Genomic DNA, 23,190 nt, shown 5'->3' with positions numbered 1-23,190 from the left:
CAGAATCGACCTCTTCAATTGCTGACAATAAAGCTCCCTCGCTTACACTAGCTTTATTGATTAATGAAATCTAAATGGAACGCTTACGAAATGCCACGGCGTTCCCCAACTGTTGCCGTCTTGGGATGCTGAATTTCATTTCCCCAAATTCTTGGGTTTCTGAGTGGAAGCCGGTCCGATGTGCCCAGATAGCAAGCAGATAGGGGGAAACCGTGCTATGGAAAAACACTGCTCAAAAAAAAAAAAAAAAAAAAAAAATGTGTGTGTGTATATATGTGTGTGTGTGTGAAACAAAACCAGAACATGGGGTGTAATAATCATGGAAGAGAGATTAAGTGCAGCCAAGTCTCTTAGGAAACCAAGTTTCTCTGTTTAACAGAGAAAGAGCGAAATGTCGCAGGGGGGGGGGGGGGGGGGGGAAGGCATAATTAAATCACCGGGGTGAGGAATCAACTCTTCATATCTACTCTCGACTTTAAAAACCAAAGCAGCTCAATGCGTGGGTATATTTCTTTCCCGTAGTGCAGTACTGTATAATGAGCTAATTTCTCTGAATATTTACAATATTTAACAAATGCAAACAACCGATGAGAAAAGCTAAGAACAGCAAGGGGGCGGGGAAACCCCCACCAGCACGCCACTTCTCTTGACATCTTGCTATCTGCCCAAAAGGAGCACTGAGCAACTAGATGTCCCTTCAATGCAAACCTTTCAAACTGGATTTTGTTCCGTGTGTTATTTCCCAATCTCCCTCTAAGCCAATTCTTTAGGCCCCTGTGAAAACGCAAAATCTCGTTCTCCCTTTTTCGTCCGCCGACGAGTGAGTTGAAAAGGACAGTGAGTTCGTCGAGGCAAAGATTTGGGGAACCTGAAGGCAACTTAATGCCTCCCCCCCCCAAATAGTGTCAGGTTAACAGTAATAAAGGCAGCCAGACGATGAAAAATATTTCAAACCCTTGTTAAAATAAAAATAGCCAGCAGCTGGCGGGCTCAGCAAACAGGAACTAAATTAGCTTCATCCCAGCACAGAGAACAATCCAATTTAGAAAACCAAGGAAAGCCTGTGCAAAGCAACGTTTAATTAATTAAAATTAAATTAAGAGGGAGAATGACTCCGTTCGGCTCCTAATTCTTGCACGTTCCTTGCTAAAGAAGGAAAAATGATCCTAAGCCACCCCAGAGCCAACCTTGGCACTAAAGGGGTGTGCAGGATAAACTAGAGGAATCGGAACCAAACAGACAAGTAAAAACAGAACGAGAGAGAGGGAGGGAGAGGGAGAGGGAGGGAGGGAGAGAGGGAGAGACAGAGAGAGAGCAATTTTTTGTGCAAAAATCTCCAGCCCATCACACATGAATAGCGATTCGTTCTGATTACTTCCGGCCTGGTTTCACATTTTTAAATGCGTCAATTCGGTTTCTCTTCTGGAGCGAAGTGCACTTTTCTTTTTCGTTTTTTTTCTCTTTTTTTTTTTTGAACCCATGTACAAAGTCTTTAATTGCACAGCCTTGGTTTTTATCTAAGGTTCTCTTGCTCCTCAGAGAGCGGACGGTCGTTTCCCGGAGCCCAAGATTGGGTGCCTGGGGAAACGCTGGTCGTTTCCTGGGGGAGGGGAGGGGTGCTTTCGCTTGACGCCTCGACGCCGCCGTTCTCCTGCTTGAGGGGAGAAGCTGCGAATTCTCCTCTGTCCAAGTCGGTAGCTTGGCTCACCGAGCTGGTCTCGCTGACCCCATCCGAGTTCCTGCCGGCCCGTTTAAAGAGTTTTTGACCTGGAATGAAATATGGGAAATGAGAAATTGAATTGAATTGAATTTTATTATTTGGATGCCGCCCTTCTCCGGGAGGGACTCAGGGTGGCGAACAACTCAAAAGGGGAAAAGGGGAACATAGAACAGAATACAGATGATTAAAATAAGCAAGAATCACGCAACCACACAAGTTGAGAGGGGAGGGGAACTCATCAACCCCAGGCCTGCCGGCAAAGCCAGGTTTTGACGGCTTTTCGGAAGGCCTGGAGAGAGGGGAGAGTCCGAATCCCTGCGGGGAGTTCGTTCCAGAGGGCCGGAGCTGCCACAGAGAAGGCCCTCCCCCGGGTAGTAGCCAGATGACATTGGCTAGTAGACGGAACCCGGAGGAGGCCAACCCTGTGTGATCTAATGGGTCTTTGGGAGGTAATTGGCAGCAGGCGGTCTCTCAAGTACCCAGATCCAATACCAGAAAGATTTTGTGTTGTTAGCCTTTGCTCTGACCGAGGCTACCCAAGAGTGTGAAGCGAACTCCCGGTCCCGACAAAAACCCCTTTTATTCATTGACTGTGAATTCTGCTCATTCACCTCCAGCCAAGTCTTTCAAGGGAGGATTTACAGTCACCGACCTCTCTGGCTTGGAGAGCTGCCAGGCGATATCTGCAAAACTTGGCAAGGAGCCTCGGAGAGTCTCAAACCAATTAAGTGAACTAATGGTCTCCTGCAAACTCCACTCCCCTTTCGCTCCTCTTTTATTTCCTCTGGGAGAGGCCATTCATCATCCACCTGTTCCTCCCCAACCTCCTCATTGGCCAAATATGCTGCCAGCCCCGTAGTGGCCATGCCGAGTCTCGGATTTTCAAACTCTGGCTTTATAAACCAGAACGCAGAAAGGATTCCTCTCAATGCTTTTATTGATTTGTTTTTAAATAAATAAAACTGAAGATGAAGCCAACTTACCAGGGAACTTCTGTTACCACGGCTTGATGTGGGAGTGGGAGGCGGGGTGATCCCCGTGCCCTGGGCTTTAGATAGGTACGTTGTCTCTGTGGATTCCAAAGACCCTGGCAAAGAAATGGGCGCAAAAACATCAGATCCGGATAAAGGCATAGATCATAGGATGCACAGAAGGAAGGAAGAGATATGTGCCAGTCGTTCCCGACTCTAGGGGGTGGTGCTCATCTCCGTTTCAAAGCCGAAGAGGCAGCGCTGTCCGAAGACGTCTCCGTGGTCATGTGGCCGGCATGACTCAACACCGAAGGCGTACGGAACCCCGTTACCTTCCCACCAAAGGTGATGCCTATTTTTCTACCCGCATTTTTACATGCTTTCGAACTGCTAGGTTGGCAGAAGCTGAGACAAGTAATGGGAGCTCACTCCGTTACGTGGCGCTAGGGATTCGAATCGCCAAACTGCCTCTCTGATCGACAAGCTCAGCATCTTAGCCACTGAGCCACCAAACTGGGCTCTATTTGATCCTGAAAGAAGGCCCAGCCATGGAGTAACTATGGGGGAGATGTCAGCATCCCTAGTGGAACCTTAAAATGATACTGATGACCTCCAATAAAAGAAAGTCTTGTTCATTATACAAAGGATTGATTGATTGACTGATTGATTGATTGACTGATTGACCTCTTCCTCATTGGAATAATGTTCTGCCTTCCTTACTATTTGTTATTTCAGGATAATTAATCCTGGTTCAAGATTTGCCCGGATCAAATTTTTTATCTCACCTGCTGTTAGATTAAAGGTTTGTCCCTTCGGTGAGGCGTGAAATGGGAAGAAAACCAGTTGACAGACCAGAACCACCACAGGAATCTGTCGAAGCAAACCCTGGGAAGGACAGGAAAATAACAATGAAGTGCCGAAGCAAAATATTCAAGAAGAGGTATGACAGCAAGAAGCAGGCTCCCCACCGTCGGCTCACCTCTTCCAGGAGGCGTTCCTCGTTGGCTTTTTGCAGCTGAGCTTGGGCGTCTAGGATGCCTTTTCGCACAACCTCGGTCATGTTTTCCAAAAGCTGATCAGAAATAAAATCAGATGAATGTGAGAAATGTCACTTCTCAAGTCTTATGTGGAAGTATTTAAAGCCGAGATGTCCAATGCCGGCAACTTTAAGACTTGTGGACTTGGGAGGGAGGGATATATACTAGGTTCAGATTTCAATGTAATGTGACTTCACATGTATACTGTTTTTCTTTAATTTCTCTGTAAAAATAGGATAAGTTAAGTACACTGACATCTAGTGGAACATACACCAAGGGGAGGCGGAGTGGGATAGAAGAAAGATGGGTAGAGAGGGCGGGAGAGAGGATGGGAGGGAGGGTGAGAAGGAAGGGAGGGAGTGGATCGGGAGAGAGGAGTGGTAGAGGGGGAGGGAAGTAGGGTAGAGGGGGATGATGGAGGGAAGATAGAAAGTTGGAGGGGGGTGGAAGAAAGAGGTGTATGGAGAGTGGAAGAGGTATATGGGTTTGTATTTTTTGGGGTATTGTTGACAAGAGGAATTGCTGCGATTATTGTTTAATAGTTGTATGGCGCCGGCTATGCACAGTATATATGTGAGTGTATGAAAATGAAAAATGGAAAACAAAAACTTTTAAACAAGCAGGACTTGTGGACTTCAACTCCCAGAACGGGTGAATCCTTCCATCCACCGCTAAAACATCTAAACAGCCAGTCCCCATTTTAGCCTCTCTCAAGCGTTCTGTTATGTGTGAATGCAGCCACCCGCTTTGGTGGTTCTCAACCCTTTTCATCTCACGTCACATGATGGGCACCGCCGGCTGCAAAACCAGGCGGCCTCTGTACACACCCTTGAATTTTCTTCAATTTCCCGACCGGACGCTGCAATCGTTTCCACCAGTTCCGAGACATCGAGATCCTCGGTGACCATCCCGATGTAAATGCAGTTCTTCTCGGCTCCAAATTCCGGCCCTGGGAAGGAAGACGAGACAAAACAAGATGTGTATACCATGGCAGCTTCTTTCAAGACTGACCAAAAGAGGAACTTCTAGCGGACTACAGAAGGAATAGATCAGACATCCAGCCCTTGCTTATCAATGGAGACCGAGTGGAGCAAGTGGCCAGTTTTAAGTTTCTGGATGTTGTCATAAAAGAGGACATGATATGGGGCAACTCACATTGCAGCCCTGGTCAAAAGGGCCCAGCAGAGATTACCGTATTTTTCAGAGTATAAGACGCTCCGAAGTATAAGACGAACCTAGCTTTTGGGGAGGAAAACAAGGGGGAAACATCTGCCTCTGCCTCCCAGCAATTTGCCTCTGTTGGGAGTATACTCCTAGTGTTGGGTAGGCAATATATATCTTTATACAACAACAAATGGTTGTTGTTGCTTTAAATGAGTGGATGTACTTAACAACTGTAATTAACTTTACTATAAGGAGGAGTCAAGAGAGCTCACTCTCTCTCTGCCTGTCCTATGCTTGATGACTTGATGACTGGAATGTAAACTGCAACTGTAAGCTATTGTTTGTTCTTTGAATTGTGTTTGGACTAATATCTACTATCTACTATTACCGCTTGTGAAGCAATTATCAGTAGTAAAGCTACTTGTTTTTACTAGCAGTGTCTGAAACTCTATTCGTGGGTTAGCAATAGCAATAGCAGTTAGACTTATTACCGCTTCATAGGGCTTTCAGCCCTCTCTAAGCGGTTTATAGCCAGCATATTGCATATTGCCCCCAACAACAATGCGGGTCCTCATTTTACCCACCTTGGAAGGATGGAAGGCTGAGTTAACTCTGAGCCGGTGAGATTTGAACAGCCGAACTGCAGTCAGCTGAAGTAGCCTGCAGTGCTGCATTTAACCACTGCGCCACCTCGGCTCTTGTGTTTCTACTAGCAACTTTCTTTCTCTCTAGCTGTACATTCCGCTGCACTACTTTCTGTCTCCCAACGGAGATACCCCTAACAGCCTCCTTGCACCAAACAGCAAACAGTAAAGAAGACATACACTGTTTGTGGTGATTACATTTCAGACTATACTTGTACTAGATGCTTTTTAAAATTGATGTGGCTTTCTGAAGTATATGTTATTCTCTGCTATTTAAAAGAAGATACAAGAGCACTGGGCCTCTTCAGATCAGCATTTATTTTAAAAAGCTTCTTCATTTTGCTAATCTGTCTAGAACAATAAGTCTAACAAAAATAGTCTTTAAAAATAAGTCTAACAATTTGAACATTCTATAGCATTTATAGTTATTGACTTACCTCCTTGCAGCAAACGGCAAACAGCCTGATTAGCACAAGAAAAAAAAACCCTGCATCCCAGCAATTTGCTTAGTGCAGCAAACAGCAAGTTTCACTTTCAATTTCAGCTTGGGCTGAATCCCGATCATCAGCTGTTTCAGGCTGCAGGGATTGTTACAGCCTATTGCAGCGTTTCTGCAAGCCCCATTTTCCCCGTTTGCTGCAAGGAGGTAAATTGCTGGGAGGCAGAGGCCAAATGGTGGGGGGAGCGTTGGGTGGGTGGGGCTACATTCGGTATATAAGACGCACCCAAATTTTCACCCTCTTTTGGGGGGAGGGGAAGGTGCATCTTATACTCTGAAAAATATGGTATACTACCTGAGACCTCTCAGGAAACAACAACTGAAGGAGAAATTACTGGTAGCCTTCTACCGCTGCACCGTGGAGAGCATTTTAATTTACTACACCTGTGTATGGTTGGCCAATTGGCAGTGGCAGATAGGAGAGCGCTCCAGAGGGTCAAGGCCATTGCCCAGAGGATCATGGATTGCCCCCTCCCCTCTTTGGAAGAGCTTTATAGCTCCCGCTGCCTTAAGAAAGTTCAAAACATCCTTAAAGATCCATCTCATCCTGGCCACCCCCTTTTTTTTAAACTATTACCATCTGGCAGCCGGTACAGGATAAGGCTGGACTAGAACGCAGGGTCATTCAGTTTCCCGCCTGGTATCTAAACCAAACCGACTAATGCAAAACTAGAAGCGTCTCTCTCTGACGCACAAATACACACGCGTTCGTAGATAGCCAATTACCTGAAGAAAATAACAGGTCTGATTCCAGTTCGTTGAGCTTCTTCAGGAGACCGCTGTTAATCTTCTCCGAGTCTTTCTCCGGTGTCTCTTCGTTTTGGCCCTTATACCTTTTCCAAAGCCAAGTCACAAGTTAATACTGATTTACTCCTGTTTCTTCCAGCCTCATCCCTATTGACTTGTGCTCCCCATACCAAACTAGGGAACGCCCATCACTGCTATAAGGGGGTAGGGGTTGCTCTTATTTTATATACTAGCGCAGGGGCGTCAAACTCAAGGCCCGGATCCGGCCCGTAGGGGCTTAGATCTGGCCCGTGGGGCCGCCCTAGAAACGGCAAAGGACGGAGTCCGGGAGGGATCATGCGTGGTCCTCCCATGCTCCATTTGCAGCTGTGATGGCCTCCTGCCGCCCTTGGCCATTGAAAATGGATCTCCCGAGATGTGCTCCTGCGTGCGGTCCCAGCATGCGCCCCCCTCTCCTCCGAGCTCTGTTTTCACTGGCAGAGGGTGGCAGGAGGCCATTGCAGCTGAAAATGGAGCTCTGGAGCCCGTTTTTGCTGGCAGAGTACTTGGGCCTCCACAGGTGCCGTCAAGCTGGCCATGCCCACCTCACCCCTGCCCACCAAGGTCAAGCATGATGCGGCCCTCAATGAAATCGAGTATGACACCCCTGTACTAGTGGCTTGGCCCAGTTTCGGTCGGACCCACGTACCTGACCACCCCGAGGCCGGGCCAGGTAAAATCTTCCACATAGGACAAGCCGACGGTTCTTTTCACTTCCTGTTCGAATTCCTCTCTCAGCTGTAAAGTGCAGTTGAGAACTGGGACCTTCATTTTTAAGCAGTCCATCAGCTGATCCACGTCTTGAACCTCGGTTCCTAAAACTGAAAAGATTGATACGTTAAGTGTGTTGTTTGTCTTGGGTACAAAAACAGCCTTCGTCTTCCTTCCTTCCTTCCTTCCTTCCTTCCTTCCTTCCTTCCTGTCTACCTGCCTTCCTTCCTTCGCAAGCAATAGCACTTAAGACTTATATACCACTTCACGGGGCTTTACTGCCCTCTCTAAGGTGTTTACAGAGTCAGCGTATTGTCTCCCCAAAAGTCAACCTTAAGCTGGCCAGGATTGAACTGCTGGGAGTCGGCAGAATTAGCCTGCAATACTGCCTTCTAACTACTGCACACCATGGAAAAAAGGGAGGGAGCCCTCTCTAAGCAGTTTACAGAGTCAGCCTCTTGCCACAAAACAATCTGAGTCCTCATTTTACCGACCTCGGAAGGATGGAAGGCTGAGTCAACCTTGAGCTGGTCAGGATCGAACTCCTGGCAGTGGGCAGACTTTAAGTCCGCAATGTTGCATTCTAACCACTGCGCACCATGGAAGGGAGAGAAGGAAGGAATAGCAATCACAGACTTATATACAGTTTCACGGTGCTTTACAGCCCTCTCTAAGCGGTTTACAGAGTCAGCCTATTCCCCCCAACCATCTGGGTCCTCGTTTTATCGCTCTCGGATGGATGGGAGGCTGAGCCAACCTTGAGCTGCTCAGGATCAAACTGCTGGGAGTCGGCAGCCTGCAATATTACCTTCTAACCACTGCGCCACCACGGCTCCAATATTTAAGGAGACGCATCGTTTGTCACATCAAGGAAAATGGCCCCTTTGGGTACTTAAAGGGAGCCGGTTACCTGCAGAAGTCATCAAAGGGCTGAAACGCACCAGGTGCCTTCGTCCTCCAGATCAACCAGGTCCACCCCGCTGGCAGGGACCAACTGTGCCAACTGTTCTCCAAGCTAAAAAAGAAAAGGAAAAAAAAAAGCGAGCCCAGATTAAGGAAAGTAACAGCTCTCCCACTGCATATAAATCACGTTGTTTTCTGATCTGTGAACACTTTGAAATAAGCTTCCTGTTTCGTTGTCTGCAAGCTGACTTTTTGCAGGCTCAAATTTGCTCTGAATGAAGAAATTGGGTGGAGCTTCGCTAGCAGCGGGGGCTATTCTGACCCAAGGACCGGCCCATAGATTTCCACTGCCCTCCTCTCCTCGACCTCCTGTACATCCTGTGTCAGGCACGGGACCCCAGACGAGATAACACACAGAAGGTCGTAAATACTTCAAAGTCGGGAGGAATGCCAGGAACACAGGCCACAACTCGAGGTGAACTCAGTGCTTGTTCCCGACAAATGCCCCTCCCAACTGCCTCTCCTTTAAACTCCATCCCCGGGTGTGCCTTGTGAAGGGAATCGGGGCCCTTTCCTTCCTTGTAAGCCACGTAAAGCGCTGTTGGTCTCTTCTGCATTTTTCCCTAGGATGAGGAGGCTTTGGTTTTCATCTCCCTTGTTCTACCTCTTCCCTGCTCCACCCAGCCTGATTTTGCCCTTCCCCAGTTTCCTCCACATCCAACGGAGCCATTCCCGCTCTCTGTCAGCTGTTCATTTTCCATCTCAGAGTCCGACTCCGACGGGGACATGACATTATGTTTCACCCCTGAAGAAATCGGGATTTGAGCCTCAAACTCGTGATCTGAGTTTGAGTTGAGTTTATTTCATTTGTATGCCGCCCTTTTCCCTAAGGGGACTCAGGGCGGCTCACAGCTCAAAAAGGGAAGGGGGGATACAGACAGTTTAGTAACAACACAAAACAATATATAATTAAAAAGCACAACAGTCATACCATTCGAAATAGGGGCAGCGAATCTTTAGCCCCAGGCCTGTCGGAACAGCCAGGTTTTGAGGGCTATGCGGAAGGCCTGGAGGGTGGTGAGGGTACGAATCTCCACGGGGAGTTCGTTCCAAAGGGTCGGAGCAGCCACAGAGAGGCTCTCCTCCGAGTAGTCGCCAGTCGACACTGGCCGGCGGATGGAATACGGAGGCCTAGTCTGTGGGATCTAATTGGTCTAATGGAGGTAATTGGCAGTAGGCGGTCTCTCAAGTACCCAGGTCCAATACCATGAAGGGCTTTATAAGAGCTTTATTGCATGCGGTTAAGAAACAACTTACCCACTGATTAAAGGTATCGCAAACCTCTCTCATTCCCAGTGACCGCAGATGGTTGCGCAGCGTATAGCATCTGATCTGAACTCCAAAAAGGAAAGAAGAGAAATTGATTTAGCAGGACAAAATGAACACGGGACGAACGAAACTTCCTACCCACCGTTTGAAGCCGTTAGAAACACTTATTTTTTCCTCAACAGCTAGAGTTTTTCCCAGAGTTATTTTCGAAGCAAGTTATGATGACGAGGTTTAATTCTTACTTTACAGATTTTGAAACATTGATCCACTGCTCTTTAAAACAATATTCTAATAAAATATTAAGACTGCGCGGAAATGGATAGGCTAACATTAAAGGTAAAAGACAAAGAATACTTTTTTTAACTTGGGATTTGTTTTACCAATGGTTAGATAATAAAGGTAGAAGTTAGAAATTGGAAGAATATCATTATACATAAGTAAAGAATGCCATTACCGTTATTACTATATATTTGTAAATGGACTCAGGGAAGGCACTGCTTATAAAGCACTCATATATGTTAAAGAAAAATGTATAAATAAAAAACTATTTAAAAATTATAATAATCTATGTGATGGGCAAGTAGCATATAAGTTTAATCAATCAATCAATCAATCAAACAAACAAACAATAGGGGATTTTAAAAGCACACAGCCCTAATTTTCCTACAGCTATTTGACAAAATTTGCTCAAGTGACTAACGGATGTCATCATATCAGACAGATGCCTGAAATTTACAAAAGCAATGGCATAGGTAGCAATTCCAAGATCTGTCTTTAATAAATGTAAAGGTAAACAGCCTTAAATATCCTTTTTAATATCTCTAATTGGGGGGTATTAGAAAGCTGGAACCTAAAATTAGCAAGATATAAAAAGCCCCTTCTTGAAAGTGTCTGCTTTTCACACTCGCTGATGCTAAAAGCGGCAGCTTTCATGAGAGCAGTTATACTCTGTGTGTGTTTGTGTGTGTGTGTGTGTGTGTGTGTGTGTAGCTGTGTGTGTTTGTGTGTGTGTTCCAGCATAACTCTGGAACGCTTCGAGCAATTTCAACCAAATTTGGTACACAGATGGCTTAACTCTCTGGAGACAAATACTGTGGGCATTCGTTTTTATTTCCTGTTTGTACCCCCCTTCCCTGATTTGAATTGTGAGCCGCCCTGAGTCCCCTTTGGGGAAAAGGGCGGCATATAAATGTAATAAAATCAAATCAATCAAATCAAATCAAGATACCCCTAACACTCCTTGGTGGTGTGTTCTGTTAAGATACAGCCTGTTGCGCCTTAAAATGGCTTCTACTGTACTGCCTTAAAATGGCTTCTACTGTACAGTGCAGTGGAGTTGCCGTGGTAACGGCTTCACAGTATCCAGAAAGGGGAGTTCGCCTCTGGCAAGGGGGGGAAAATCCAACATTAGAAATTAGGGGGCAGAGGGAAACCATTGTTAACTAATTTAATTGTCGCTGAAATCAGGGCTCAGGGAGAAGTTGCTCTTGCCATCACCTCTTCAGGAATTGCGGCAACGTTCATGGAAGGAGGGAGGACAGCCCATTCCGCACTTACGTTGCCACTTTGTCTAATACAGGGTTGGGATACATAAATACCCGGGCAACGCCGGGTTATTAGCTACTTATCCATAAAATTGTTGGTTTGGTACCATTTTTTCAACAAAATCGAAGATCTACAGATCCCGGAGGAATTTATTTCTGCAGTTCCTCACCTATATGCGACTTTTCTGGGGAAAACTTGAAGACCACCACAGGAGAGCTAAATTCATCTTCAACCTTGGAAAACAAAATTGGGAAAAAAAAAATAGAACAAAGTCTTGAGAGGACATTTAATTTCAACCTTCTCCCAAACTGGGTTATTGTCATTTTTGGGGGGGGGGGGGGTATTTTGGAAAGGAAAGGTTGAAAATGGAAACTTACTGAGGTCCGAATAAAATCTTGGTTCTTCAGATTCTCCAGTAGCCGTTGACTCTAAAAAAAACCCACAGATAAATACAATCAGGGAAACCATTCCAAAAATAAATGGGCAGCAATAGCAATAGCGCTTAGACTTATATATCGCTTCACAGTGCTTTTGCAGCCCTCTCTAAGTGGTTTTACTGAGTCAGCCTCTTGCCCCAACAATCTGGGCCCTCATTTGACCCACCTTGGAAGGATGGAAGGCTGAGTCAACCTTGAGCCTGTTAGGATCGAACTCTTGGCAGTGGGCAGACTTAGTCTGCAATGCTGCATTCTAACTACTGTGCACCATGAATGGGAGGGAGGGAGGGAGGGAGGGAGGAAGGAAGGAGGGAAGGAAGGAAAAGAAGGAAGGAAGGAAGGAAAGGAAGGAAGGAAGGAAGGAAGGAAGGAAGGGCAATAGCATTTAAGGAAGGGAGGGAGGGGGGAGGGAGGAAGGAAGGAAGAGCAATAGCATTTAGAAGGAAGGGAGGGAGGGAGGAAATGGGGGGAGGGAGGAAGTAAGGAAGAGCAATAGCACTTAGACTTATATACCACTTCCCAGAGCTTTACAGCCCTCTCTAAGTGGTTTACAGAGTCATCCTCTTGCCCCCAACAATCTGGGTCCTCATTTGACCCACCTGGAAAGGATGGAAGGCTGAGTCAATCTTGAGCCTGTTAGGATCGAACTCTTGGCAGTGGGCAGACTTAGTCTGCAATAACTACTGCGCACCATGGATGGGAGGGAGGGAAGGAGGGAGGGAGGAGAAAAGGAAGAGCATAGCAATAGTGCTTAGACTTATATATCGCTTCCCAGTGCTTTACAGCCCTCTCTAAGCGGTTTACAGAGTCAGCCTCTGTCAGTGACCTGGATATCTAAGAGACCGCCTCCTGCCACATACCTCCCAACGACTAATAAGATCTCACAGGTTGGGCCTTCTCCAAGTGCCGTCGACCGGACAATGCCGGCTGGCGGCCCCTCGGGGGAGGGCCTTCTCTGTAGCTGCTCCGGCCCTGTGGAACGATCTACCCATAGAGATCCGGACCCTTCCCACTCTCTCGGCCTTCCGAAAAGCCACTAAAACTTGGCTGTTCCGGCAGGCCTGGGGCTGTTGAACAAGGTCCAGCCCACTTAAACGGAATGTCTGGTGTGTGTTTTTTAATTGTATCTCTCTTTATTTTTAATTTTTAATTTTTATCTTTCTGTAAGCCGCCCAGAGTCCTACAGGATTGGGCGGCATACAAATTTATAATTACTAAATTAAATTGCCTCTTGCCCCCCAACAATCTGGGCCCTCATTTGACCCACCTCGGAAGGATGGAAGGCTGAGTCAACCTTGAGGTGGTCAGCATCGAACTCCTGGCAGTCGGCAGTATTAGCCTGCAATACTGCATTCTAACCACGGCGCCACAATGGCGCCTGAGTATTCAGGTCGTGTACATTTACATAAAATGTTAAGTGATGCATTCTGGGATACCTAGATACACTAATATTTCAAACTCAAAATGCTTTCGCCCTAAATTTTATTATTCTCAATTTGGCAACTTCGAAATGCCTGGACTTCAACTCCCAGAATTCCCCCAGCCAGCTTTAGAGTGTCAAAAAAAAAACCCCAACAACCAACGTTTCTCAACCTTGGCAACTTGAAAAAGTGTGGACTTCAACTCCTAGATGGCTGGGGCATTCTGGGAGTTGAAGTCCATGCATATTCAAGTCGTCAAGGTTGAGAAATGTTTTTTGACACTCCGCTTTCTCTCCTACTTCTGCCACCCTCGGAAAAGAAGGAACAAGGGTTTTTTTTTTGTGCTGATAATTGAGTTTTTCCAAGTTGTTTTTTTTAATAAATTTTTTAATTAGTTTTATTACAAAAACACACACAAAAAAGCATCATCTTTCATTACATCTTGTAGAAAGCGTATCCATTGGTCACAAGTACATTTCGTGCGTTCCTTCCACAATCACATATATTCCATTCAGTTTAAATTGTATTATGTTAAAAATGTATAGCCGAGGTGGCGCAGTGGTTAAATGCAGCATTGCAGGCTACTTCAGCTGACTGCAGTTCAGCTGTTCAAATCTCACCGCTCAGCGTTGACTCAGCCTTCCATCCTTCCGAGGTGGGTCAAATGAGGACCCGGATTGTTGTTGGGGGCAATATGCTGACTCTGTAAACCGCTTAGAGAGGGCTGAAAGCCCTATGAAGCGGTATATAAGTCGAACTGCTATTGCTATTGCTACTATCACCATACCACAATTTTCATTAAATTAAGATTTCAAAAACACAGCCACCTGCTGGCATTTTTTTTCCCTTCCCCCTTCCAGTCAATATGCCATATCTTTATATCTTTATAACATATTCTAAAAAAAATAAATAAAGTCAATTAGTAGGACATCTTATATTTCCTCTAACATATCTTTGCTATTATTTTAGTTAACTGTTCTGTCCCCCCTTCTCCGCTCGTTAACAGACGGCAGGCAGACAAACGTAAAAGGAACTCACTTTATCAGTTCTAGGCTCAGACTGGCTGCGAGCCCAAAAATAACATAAATAAAGTCTCTGACCAGATAACAGAATGCAAAACAAAACTCTTACAACGCAATGCACTTCTCCAAGTGTCTCCTTGAATCAGGGTTACAGAAAGCAAATCACAAACAAACCATGACTGATGAATGCTGAACGAATGAATGAACGTTGACTCCTGCAACCAGGGCGTGGCACCATCCGTCCTTTTCACCCGAAGACCCACTAACGAGCCCCAGCTGCATTGTGAACTTGCATCCCGAAAAGACTCACAGAAGACTGCTGCTGAGTCACAACGGTTAACTAAGGCTTATTTACATTTTTCTCTCTCTTCTCTCCACAAACGCAAAAAGCAACAATCTCTAAACAACAATCTATTAATATGTTAACAAAATGACCATTTAAAATCGCGTTACTTTAAAATCTAACACATACTATAGATCAGTGTTTTTCAACCACTGTGCCGCGGCACACTAGTGTGCCGTGACATAGTGTAAGGTGTGCCGTGGGAAAACACCCGCCTATAGTCATATAGGCACAGAGTTAAATTTTTTAACATTTTCTAATGGTGGTGTGCCTCGTGATTTTTTCATGAAAAAAGTGTGCCTTTGCACAAAAAAGGTTGAAAACACTGCTATAGATGTACTTAGATTTTAAAGTAATGCGACTGCACTTGTATACTGTTGCTCTTTAATTCCACTGTAAAATAGGACAAGCTGAATATATTAATAGATTGTAGAGATACACCGAAGGGAGAGTAGAGGGATAGAAGAAAGAGGGGTAGAGAGGGTGGGAGAGAGGATAGGAGGGAGGGTGAGAAGGAAGGGAGGGTGTACTGGGAGAGAGGAGTGGTAGAGGGGGGGGAAGTAAGGTAGAGGGGAATGTTGGAGGGAAGATGGAAAGTTGGAAGGGGCGAAAGAAAGGGTGTATGGAGGGTCGAAGAGGTACATTGGGTTTCTATTTTGGGGGGTATTGTTGACAAGAGGAATGGCTGTGTTTATTGTTTAATGTTATATGGCCCCGGTTATGCACAGTATATATGACTGTACGAAATGAAAATGGAAAATAAAAACACATTTACAATAAAAAAGAAAAAAGAAAAATGACCATTTAAAATCTAAGACAATCTAAAGAAAAAGAAAAAAAAATATCGACATTTCTAATTAATAATCACCAAAGTATATGTTAACCTTCCCTTTCGTTTTTATTTGAAAGACAGGGGGGGGGAAAACCACCAATTGTTTTTCCAAGTTTTGAGAAGGAAATCAAATCAAACGCAAAACTCAAAACCTTTGAGCTCCTTACCAGCTGGGAGGCGTGTTTAATTTTTTGCACGATTCCATCGTGGCCCAGGTACTGCAGGGAGAGCCAAAGGGACAGAGCACGTAGCTTCTCCGCCACCTGGCTGGAGGTCAGGCCTGCTGCTAGCGACTGCAAGAAACACAATAAAGAAGTAAAACGGCAGGTGTATCTTCCTCTTGTTTGGTCTGACTTTCTTCCTGTTGTAGCCCGCCAGCGGCAAGTGGAGCTGGCAGCAGAGTCGGACAGTGAGGAGGTTGGGGAAGGACATGGGGCAGTCCTGGGGGCTGAGGAAAGCTCAGATGAGGGCTCTGCGTCGGAGGCAGTCCCAGCATTTGACTCTTCCTACCGATGGTATCATATATTCCGTAGGCATCAACATAACTCATCCCCAACAGATCTCTACTCCATAAATGTAACTGGCTTCCTTTCACTACAATCTACATCATGTAAGCCCTCTCCCTAAAGCAGAAATTTGTTTCTGTTGTGGCCCGCCAGTGGCCAGCGGAGCTGGCAGCAGATTCGGGGAGTGAGGAGGTTGGGGAGGAACATGACCCAATCCTGGAGTCTGGGGAAGGCTCGGATGAGGGCTCTGTGTCGGAGGCAGAGAGGGGGGCCAGGGCCGTCTGACAGTTATCAGCTCCCTTCGGAGTCAGACATCAGTGAGGCAGAGGAACAGCTGGAGCCTGTTCCCAGTGTGCGCATGCGCAGTGCTTCCAGAAAACAAGAACAACTAAGAAAGCAAGGTCAACATATAAGTAAAGCCACACCTTGGAAGTGATTGGCCCCTCCCATAGGAAACAAAAGAGGAGCGAATGGGGAGGGGGCTTTTGCAGGAAACAATTCGTTCCTTCGGTCGTTTTCAAGAGTGGAAAGTTCTTTTTGGGACTATAAGAGACTCTGTGCCAAGTTTTGCCTTGCCCTGTGTTTGGAAACTAGTTATCTGGCAGCTCTCCAAATGAGATAAGGTTCGTGTTGATCAATATTCCTCGGAAAGACTCTTTGCTAAGCCTTGCGGAATTGTGAATGAAAGGAATTCACAGTCGTGTAAATAAAAGGGGTTTTACCGGGATCCAGACTCTGTTTCTTGATTTGTAAGGAAGCCTGGGTCAGAACAATCTTTCCCTCCCCTTCCAAGAAGCAGACAGTTTTTTATGAAGTGGTCTGCTCCATTTTCAATTTTGTCAATTTTAATAGATTTGTATGCCCCCAATCCCGGAGGACTCCGGGCGGCTTACATAAAAGACAGTTTTAAAAAAGAAGATATTAAAAACTTAAAATATAAAACAGAACAAATGAAACAGACACAACATGCACTCGATCTTAGTGGGGAAGGTCAATCAGAGATCAGCAGCCCCAGGCCTGCCGGAACAGCCAGGTCTTAACAGACTTTCGGAAGGCCGAGAGAGTGGGGAGGGTCCGGATTTCAGGGGGCAGTTCGTTCCAGAGGGCCGGGCAGCTACAGAGAAGGCCCTCTTCCGAGGAGCCGCCAGACGACATTGTGCAGTCGATGGTACCTGGAGAAGGCCTACCCTGTGCGATCTTATTGGCGCTGGGAGGTATGTTGCAGGAGGCGGTCACGGAGATATCCAGGTCCTAGGCCATGTAGGGCTTTAAAGGTGATAACCAGCACCTTGAAGCGTGTTCGGAGACCAATAGGGAGCCAGTGCAGCTCACGGAGGATAGGTGTAACATGGGTGTATCTAGGTACACCCAGTATCTCTCGCGCGGCTGCATTCTGGACCAATTGTAGTCTCCGAACACTTTTCAAGGGCAGCCCCATGTAGAGCACATGATATAACGACGGGGCTGAATTTGGCTCGAGTGGGACCGTACAGTGCATATTCTCAACACAGACAAACCCAGAGCTCAAACATCATCAACCCCAGTTTAAAACAAAATAAATTAAAAAAATCATGGAGTGGATGATGGTCTCCCCAAGGAATCACGAGGAACTGGACTCCTTGAGTGAGGATCACCTACAATTTACTGCCGTCAATCACTGAGCTGCGGAGAGCTTCGAGGCTGCCTTCTCCTGCCCCTTGACCTCCACTGCCTCCCGAGCAGCCACCTACCAAAGAAGGGTCCTCTTGTCTATACAGAGTCACTGCAGGCACTGCTGGAAGGCCCAGCCAGGGTCCGAGTGTCAATGTCAGGCTGTCGCATTTAGTTGCGGCCTACAAAAAAAAAAAAAAAAAAGGAGGAGTTAGGGGAGCACAAATGCAGTGTTTTATTTTTTTTTTCCCCAACGCATCTGGAAAAAGATGGGGCCTCTTTAATCAGATGTGGCTGAATCCAGAGAGAATGAAAAATGGATAGAATAGAATAGAATAACTGAATAATAAAAGCTCTTCTTTAATTATTCTAACTCGATAGAATGAAGATAGTTGAAGATAGAATGAAGAATATAGAATAGAATAGAATAGAATAGAATAGAATAGAATAACAGAGTTGGAAGGGACCTTGGAGGTCTTCTAGTCCAACCCCCTGCCTAGGCAGGAAACCCTACACCACTTCAGACAAATGGATATCCAATCTCTTCTTAAAAACTTCCAGTGCTGGAGCATTCACAACTTCTGGAGGGAAGCAGTTAATTATTCTAACTAGATAGAATGAAGATAGATGAAGATAGAATAAGAATATAGAATAGAATAGAATAGAATAATAGAGTTGGAAGGGACCTTGGAGGTCTTCTTGTCCAACCCCTACTTAGGCAGGAAACCCTACACCATTACAGACAAATGGTTATCCAACGTCTTCTTAAAAACTTCCAATGTTGGAGTATTCACAACTTCTGGAGGCAAGTTCTTCCACTGATTAATTCTTCTAACTGTCAGGAAATTTCTCCTTAGTTCTAAGTGGCTTCTCTCCTTGATTAGTTTCCACCCATTGCTTCTTGTTCTACCCTCAGGTCCCTTGGAGAATAGTTTGACTCCCTCTTCTTTGTGGCAGCCCCTGAGATCTTGGAAGACTGCTATCATGTCTCCCCTGGTCCTTCTTTTCATTGAACTAAACATACCCAGTTCCTGCAACTGTTCTTTGTATATTTTAGCCTCCGGTCCCCTAATCCTCTTTGTTGCTCTTCTCTGCACTCTTTCCAGAGTCTCCACATCTTTTTAATAGTGTGGTGATCAAGACTGCTATCATGTCTCCCCTAGTCCTTCTTTTCATAAGAGTAGACATGCCCAGTTCCTGCAACCATTCCTGCAACGGGATCCAAAATAATTCCCCAGGATTTAAAAAAAGAAAAAGGAAAAGAGCAATAGGTGAAAAAATATGTTCAGATGCAACCACAGACAGTGGTTCACCTGCCAGCTAAGCTTAAAACATGATCTGTGGGATGAATACTAGGGGCTAGCCACATTTTTTTATAAAGTTGAAAATAATCCTTCTTCAGGGCATGTTAAAAGCCAAAGAAATGCACTGTTATTATTATTATTTTTTTTAGAATAGAATAGAATTCTTTATTGGCCAAATGTGATTGGACACACAAGGAATTTGTCTTTGGTGCAGAGGCTCTCATAAGAGAATAAAATACATTCCTCAAGAATAAAAGATACAAGACTTAGTGATAGTCAAGGTTACTAATAAGCTATCAAATGGTACTAGTTAACAAATAAAAATTGAAAGATACAAGCAACATGGTTATAATCGTAAGTGGGGAGAGATAGATACTAGGAAGGAAGAGATAATATAATAATAATAATATATAATAATAATAACAACAACAACAACAACAACAACAACCATGGCACAAACCAGCAGTGGTACTTCCAGTGGTAATTGGCATACTGGAATTCCAAAGCACTGGAATTACATTTAAAAGAGTTAAAATTGACAAAATCACCATCAGTCAAATGCAAAAAGCCGCACTGCTTGGATCTGCACGCATATTACGAAATACGTTACGACGTCCTAGGCCCCTGGGTGGGGCCCGACTAGTAACCAATGCCAAATCCGGCGAAACAACTGGCCGCTGTGATACAATTGTACAATAATAATAATAATAATAATAATAATAATAATAATAATAATAATAATAATAATAATAATACAGTCTTTGTAAATTATTTGACAGTGTTGTGTGAATTAAGTGTTGTGGGAATTTTTCATCTTAAAGTAGACAATAGTGAAAGTAAATTAAATAAGTTTCCCCCCATATGCCATCACTCTGCTAAACAACTAATTCCCAGAACACTGTCAAATTATTTACTAAGACAATATTACTGTTATTCTTCTCTTCCTTCCTAGTACCTATCTCTTCCCACTTATGATTACAACCATGTTGCTTGTATATTTACAATTTATATTGTTTTTATTTCTTTCCTGGTATGATTTGATTGCTTATTAGTAACCTATGACTATCACGGAGTGTTGTATCTTTTTATTCTTGACGAATGTATTTTATTCTCCTTGTGTACACTCAGAGCTTAGGCACCAAAGACAAATTCCTTGTGTTCCTTGGCCAAGAAAGAATTCTGTTCTATTCTAATTTATACACAGTATCTTTCCGCTTTTAGGAAGTACATAAAATATTGCTTTTGCATAAAGAGAAACACAAGCAAGTAGTAAGCAAGAGCAGCAGACACAACGTACCATGATGGAAGATGAGACGTAACCCAAAGCCAAGTCGCTAGATTCACCCTGAAACAAACAAGCACCTTTGATTTTTATTTCATTTTAAACAAACAAATAAAATGAACAACAGGTAAGCCAGTTTGGCCTGGTGGTAAAAGCACCAGGCTAGAAACTGGAAGACTGGGAGTTCTAGTCCCACCTTAGGCATGAAAGCCAGCTGGGTGACTTTGGGTCAATCGCCAGGAGATTGTGAGTTCTAGCCCCGCTTTAGGCATGAAATCCAGCTGGATGACTTTAGGCCAATTGCCAGGAGACTGGGAGTTCTAGTCCCGCCTTTGGCATGAAAGCCAGCTGGGTGACTTTGGGCCAATCGCCAGGAGATTGGGAGTTCTAGTCCCGCCTTAGGCATGAAAGCCAGCTGGGTGACTTTGGGCCAATCGCCAGGAGATTGTGAGTTCTAGTCCTGCCTTAGGCATGAAATCCAGCTGGGTGACTTCGGGCCAATCGCCAGCAGACTGGAGTTCTAGTCCCACCTTAGGCATGAAAACCAGCCAGTCTGGCCTGGTGGCAAAAGCACAAGGCTAGAAACTGGAAGACTGGGAGTTCTAGTCCCACCTTAGGCATGAAAGCCAGCTGGGTGACTTTGGGTCAATCGCCAGAGATTTTGAGTTCCAGCCCCGCTTTAGGCATGAAATCCAGCTGGATGACTTTAGGCCAATTGCCAGGAGACTGGGAGTTCTAGTCCCGCCTTAGGCATGAAAGCCAGCTGGGTAACCCAATGGGAAAGAGGTTTTGGTATTAAGGTCTCTTTCCAGAACTCCGCATTCTAAGTAGGCCATTTAAAAAAATATATCTCTGTTCAGCGTAATGAAGTAGAACAAGGATGTTCTCAGCGGCCGCAATCTGTCACTATTATAAATTGCCACCGTCAGGAGTGCCTCCCTCCATAGCCTTCCCTGTCCAGCGCTCTGCTTCCTTTGACGGCTGCCCCGATAAACCTTTCAAATCTGCCCGAATCAGCACTGCCTGCCTACCAACCGTGCCTCTTCGCCTTCGCTTTGATTTAACCTTTCACATGAAACAGTCTTTCTAACGGCAATGCCCCTACCCTTCGACGTGCAGCCACATGCCGTGCTGCTCGCAGAGCTCCCTCAGTCGACCCAGTTTGTCCGTGTGCCCGGCCCCCGTGTGCCTGCACGGAGAGGAAATGACAAGGGGAGGCTAAGAAGACAGAGCTATTAGGACAGAGAGGAACATCAACAAAGCTCTTCAAACCCCCATCCCTTCCCCATGGGAGTTGCTCCTGCCCCTCTTCTCTAATGGTTTCCTAGGTAGTATTTCTTCCCCTCTGTTCCTCAAGGCCATCCACTCAGTCCACCACCTAAGTTAAAGAAAGGAGCGATCTATCAGCCATACTGACTACTTCATAGTGCATACATACACACCCACCAGAGGTGGGATTCAGCAGGTTCTGACCAGTGCTGGCAGTGGAAATTTTAAGTAGTTCAGAGAACCGGTAAATACCACCTCTGGCTGGCCCCGCCCCCATGTATTCTCTGCCTCTCGAGTCCCAGCTGATCGGGAGGGAATGGGGATTTTGCAGTATCCTTTCCCTGGAGTGGGGAGGGAATGGGGATTTTGCAGGATCCTTCCCCTGGAGTGATGAGGGAATGGAGATTTTGCAGTATCCTTTCCCTGGAGTGGGAGGGAATGGAGATTTTGCAGTATCCTTTCCCTGGAGTGGGAGGGAATGGAGATTTTGCAGTATCCTTTCCCTGGAGTGGGGAGGGAATGGAGATTTTGCAGTATCCTTTCCCTGGAGTGATGAGGGGAGATTTGCAGTATCCTTTCCCTGGAGTGGGGAGGGAATGGGGATTTTGCAGGATCCTTCCCCTGGAGTGATGAGGGAATGGAGATTTTGCAGTATCCTTTCCCTGGAGTGGGGAGGGAATAGAGATTTTGCAGGATCCTTTCCCTGGAGTGGGGAGGGAATGGAGATTTTGCAGTATCCTTTCCCTGGAGTGGGGAGGGAATGGAGATTTTGCAGTATCCTTTCCCTGGAGTGGGGAGGGAATGGGATTTTGCAGTAATCTCCCCTGTCATGCCCACCAAGCCACACTCACGAAGCCACGCCCACAGAATCAGTAGTAAAAAAATTAGACTGACAAACTCATATCATTATCATCATCTTCTTTTAATGACCCATAATCCCTTGTGGGGTGGAGTCTGGGCAACTGAATAGATCTAGAGTGTTTACTGCTGGATGCCCTTCCCTGTCGCCCATGCGGAGTTTATTCAGCAGATATATTCTCAATGTGCCCAGAGAGAGAAATATCTGCCTCAACTAGGATCGAACTCACAGCCTTCTGATTGTGAGGCAAGAGCTCCCCCTCTAGGCCACCACACCACTCAAACACAGACTCTCACGCATACATACATACACACACACACACACACACACGACCTCATCACATTTTCTGATGGTGGAAGTAGACTGCTTTCCCATACGGGCCACTCTGAAGTGTCTTCTTGCCAAATGCCTCTTTGGACTCTGTCTTGACTTCGTTTCGTTCCTCGCTTTGCTTCCTCCATGACTCACTAACATTTGTTAAAGGTAAAGGTTCCCTTCCCATATATGTGCTACTCTTTCCTGACTCTAGGGGCAGTGCTCATATCTGTTTCAAAGCCAAAGAGCCAGCGCTGTCTGAAGACATCTCTGTGGTCATGTGGCCGGCATGACTCATGCCAAAGGTGCATGGAACGCTGTTACCTTCCCCACCAAGGCGGTTCCTGTTTTTCTACTTGCATTTTTTACATCCTTTCGAACTGCTGGGTTGGCAGAAGCTGGAACAAGTCAGGGAGCTCCTCGTTATGCGGCGCTAGGGATTCGAACCGCCAACTGCTGACCTTTCTGACGGACAAGCTCAGCGTCTTAGCCACTGAGCCACTCTAACATTTGTTACGAGACCCCCCCAAAAACAAAACCCAGCATGCAAGGGGAAAAACAACCTTGTTTACATTTGGTAAAAAAGACCCACCAGCATTGGCCACCAGTAATATAGGCTTTCCAGATTCAAGGTCCTCCTT

At 45.6% G+C, this 23,190-nt stretch overlaps 1 protein-coding gene across 1 annotated transcript; it reads right to left on the bottom strand.

Moving 5' to 3' along the window:
* Positions 1 to 1,513: 1,513 nt before the first annotated feature.
* On the bottom strand, positions 1,514 to 22,736 carry PDXDC1 (pyridoxal dependent decarboxylase domain containing 1). The gene is given in 19 exon segments (XM_032231017.1): positions 1,514 to 1,767; positions 2,721 to 2,807; positions 3,477 to 3,576; positions 3,671 to 3,763; positions 4,556 to 4,677; positions 6,762 to 6,868; positions 7,471 to 7,642; positions 8,443 to 8,475; positions 8,478 to 8,547; positions 9,753 to 9,777; positions 9,779 to 9,827; positions 11,479 to 11,542; positions 11,687 to 11,737; positions 15,532 to 15,657; positions 17,601 to 17,702; positions 20,122 to 20,169; positions 20,637 to 20,664; positions 21,212 to 21,295; positions 22,576 to 22,736. Coding segments are annotated over 19 exon segments (1,776 nt in total).
* Between the last annotated feature and the right edge of the window lie 454 nt (positions 22,737 to 23,190).

This window comes from Thamnophis elegans, chromosome 14, assembly GCF_009769535.1.
Source record: "Thamnophis elegans isolate rThaEle1 chromosome 14, rThaEle1.pri, whole genome shotgun sequence".
Classification (NCBI taxonomy): domain Eukaryota; kingdom Metazoa; phylum Chordata; class Lepidosauria; order Squamata; family Colubridae; genus Thamnophis; species Thamnophis elegans.
Note: the sequence above shows the minus strand (reverse complement) of the source record. Positions and strands in the feature narration are given on the sequence as shown.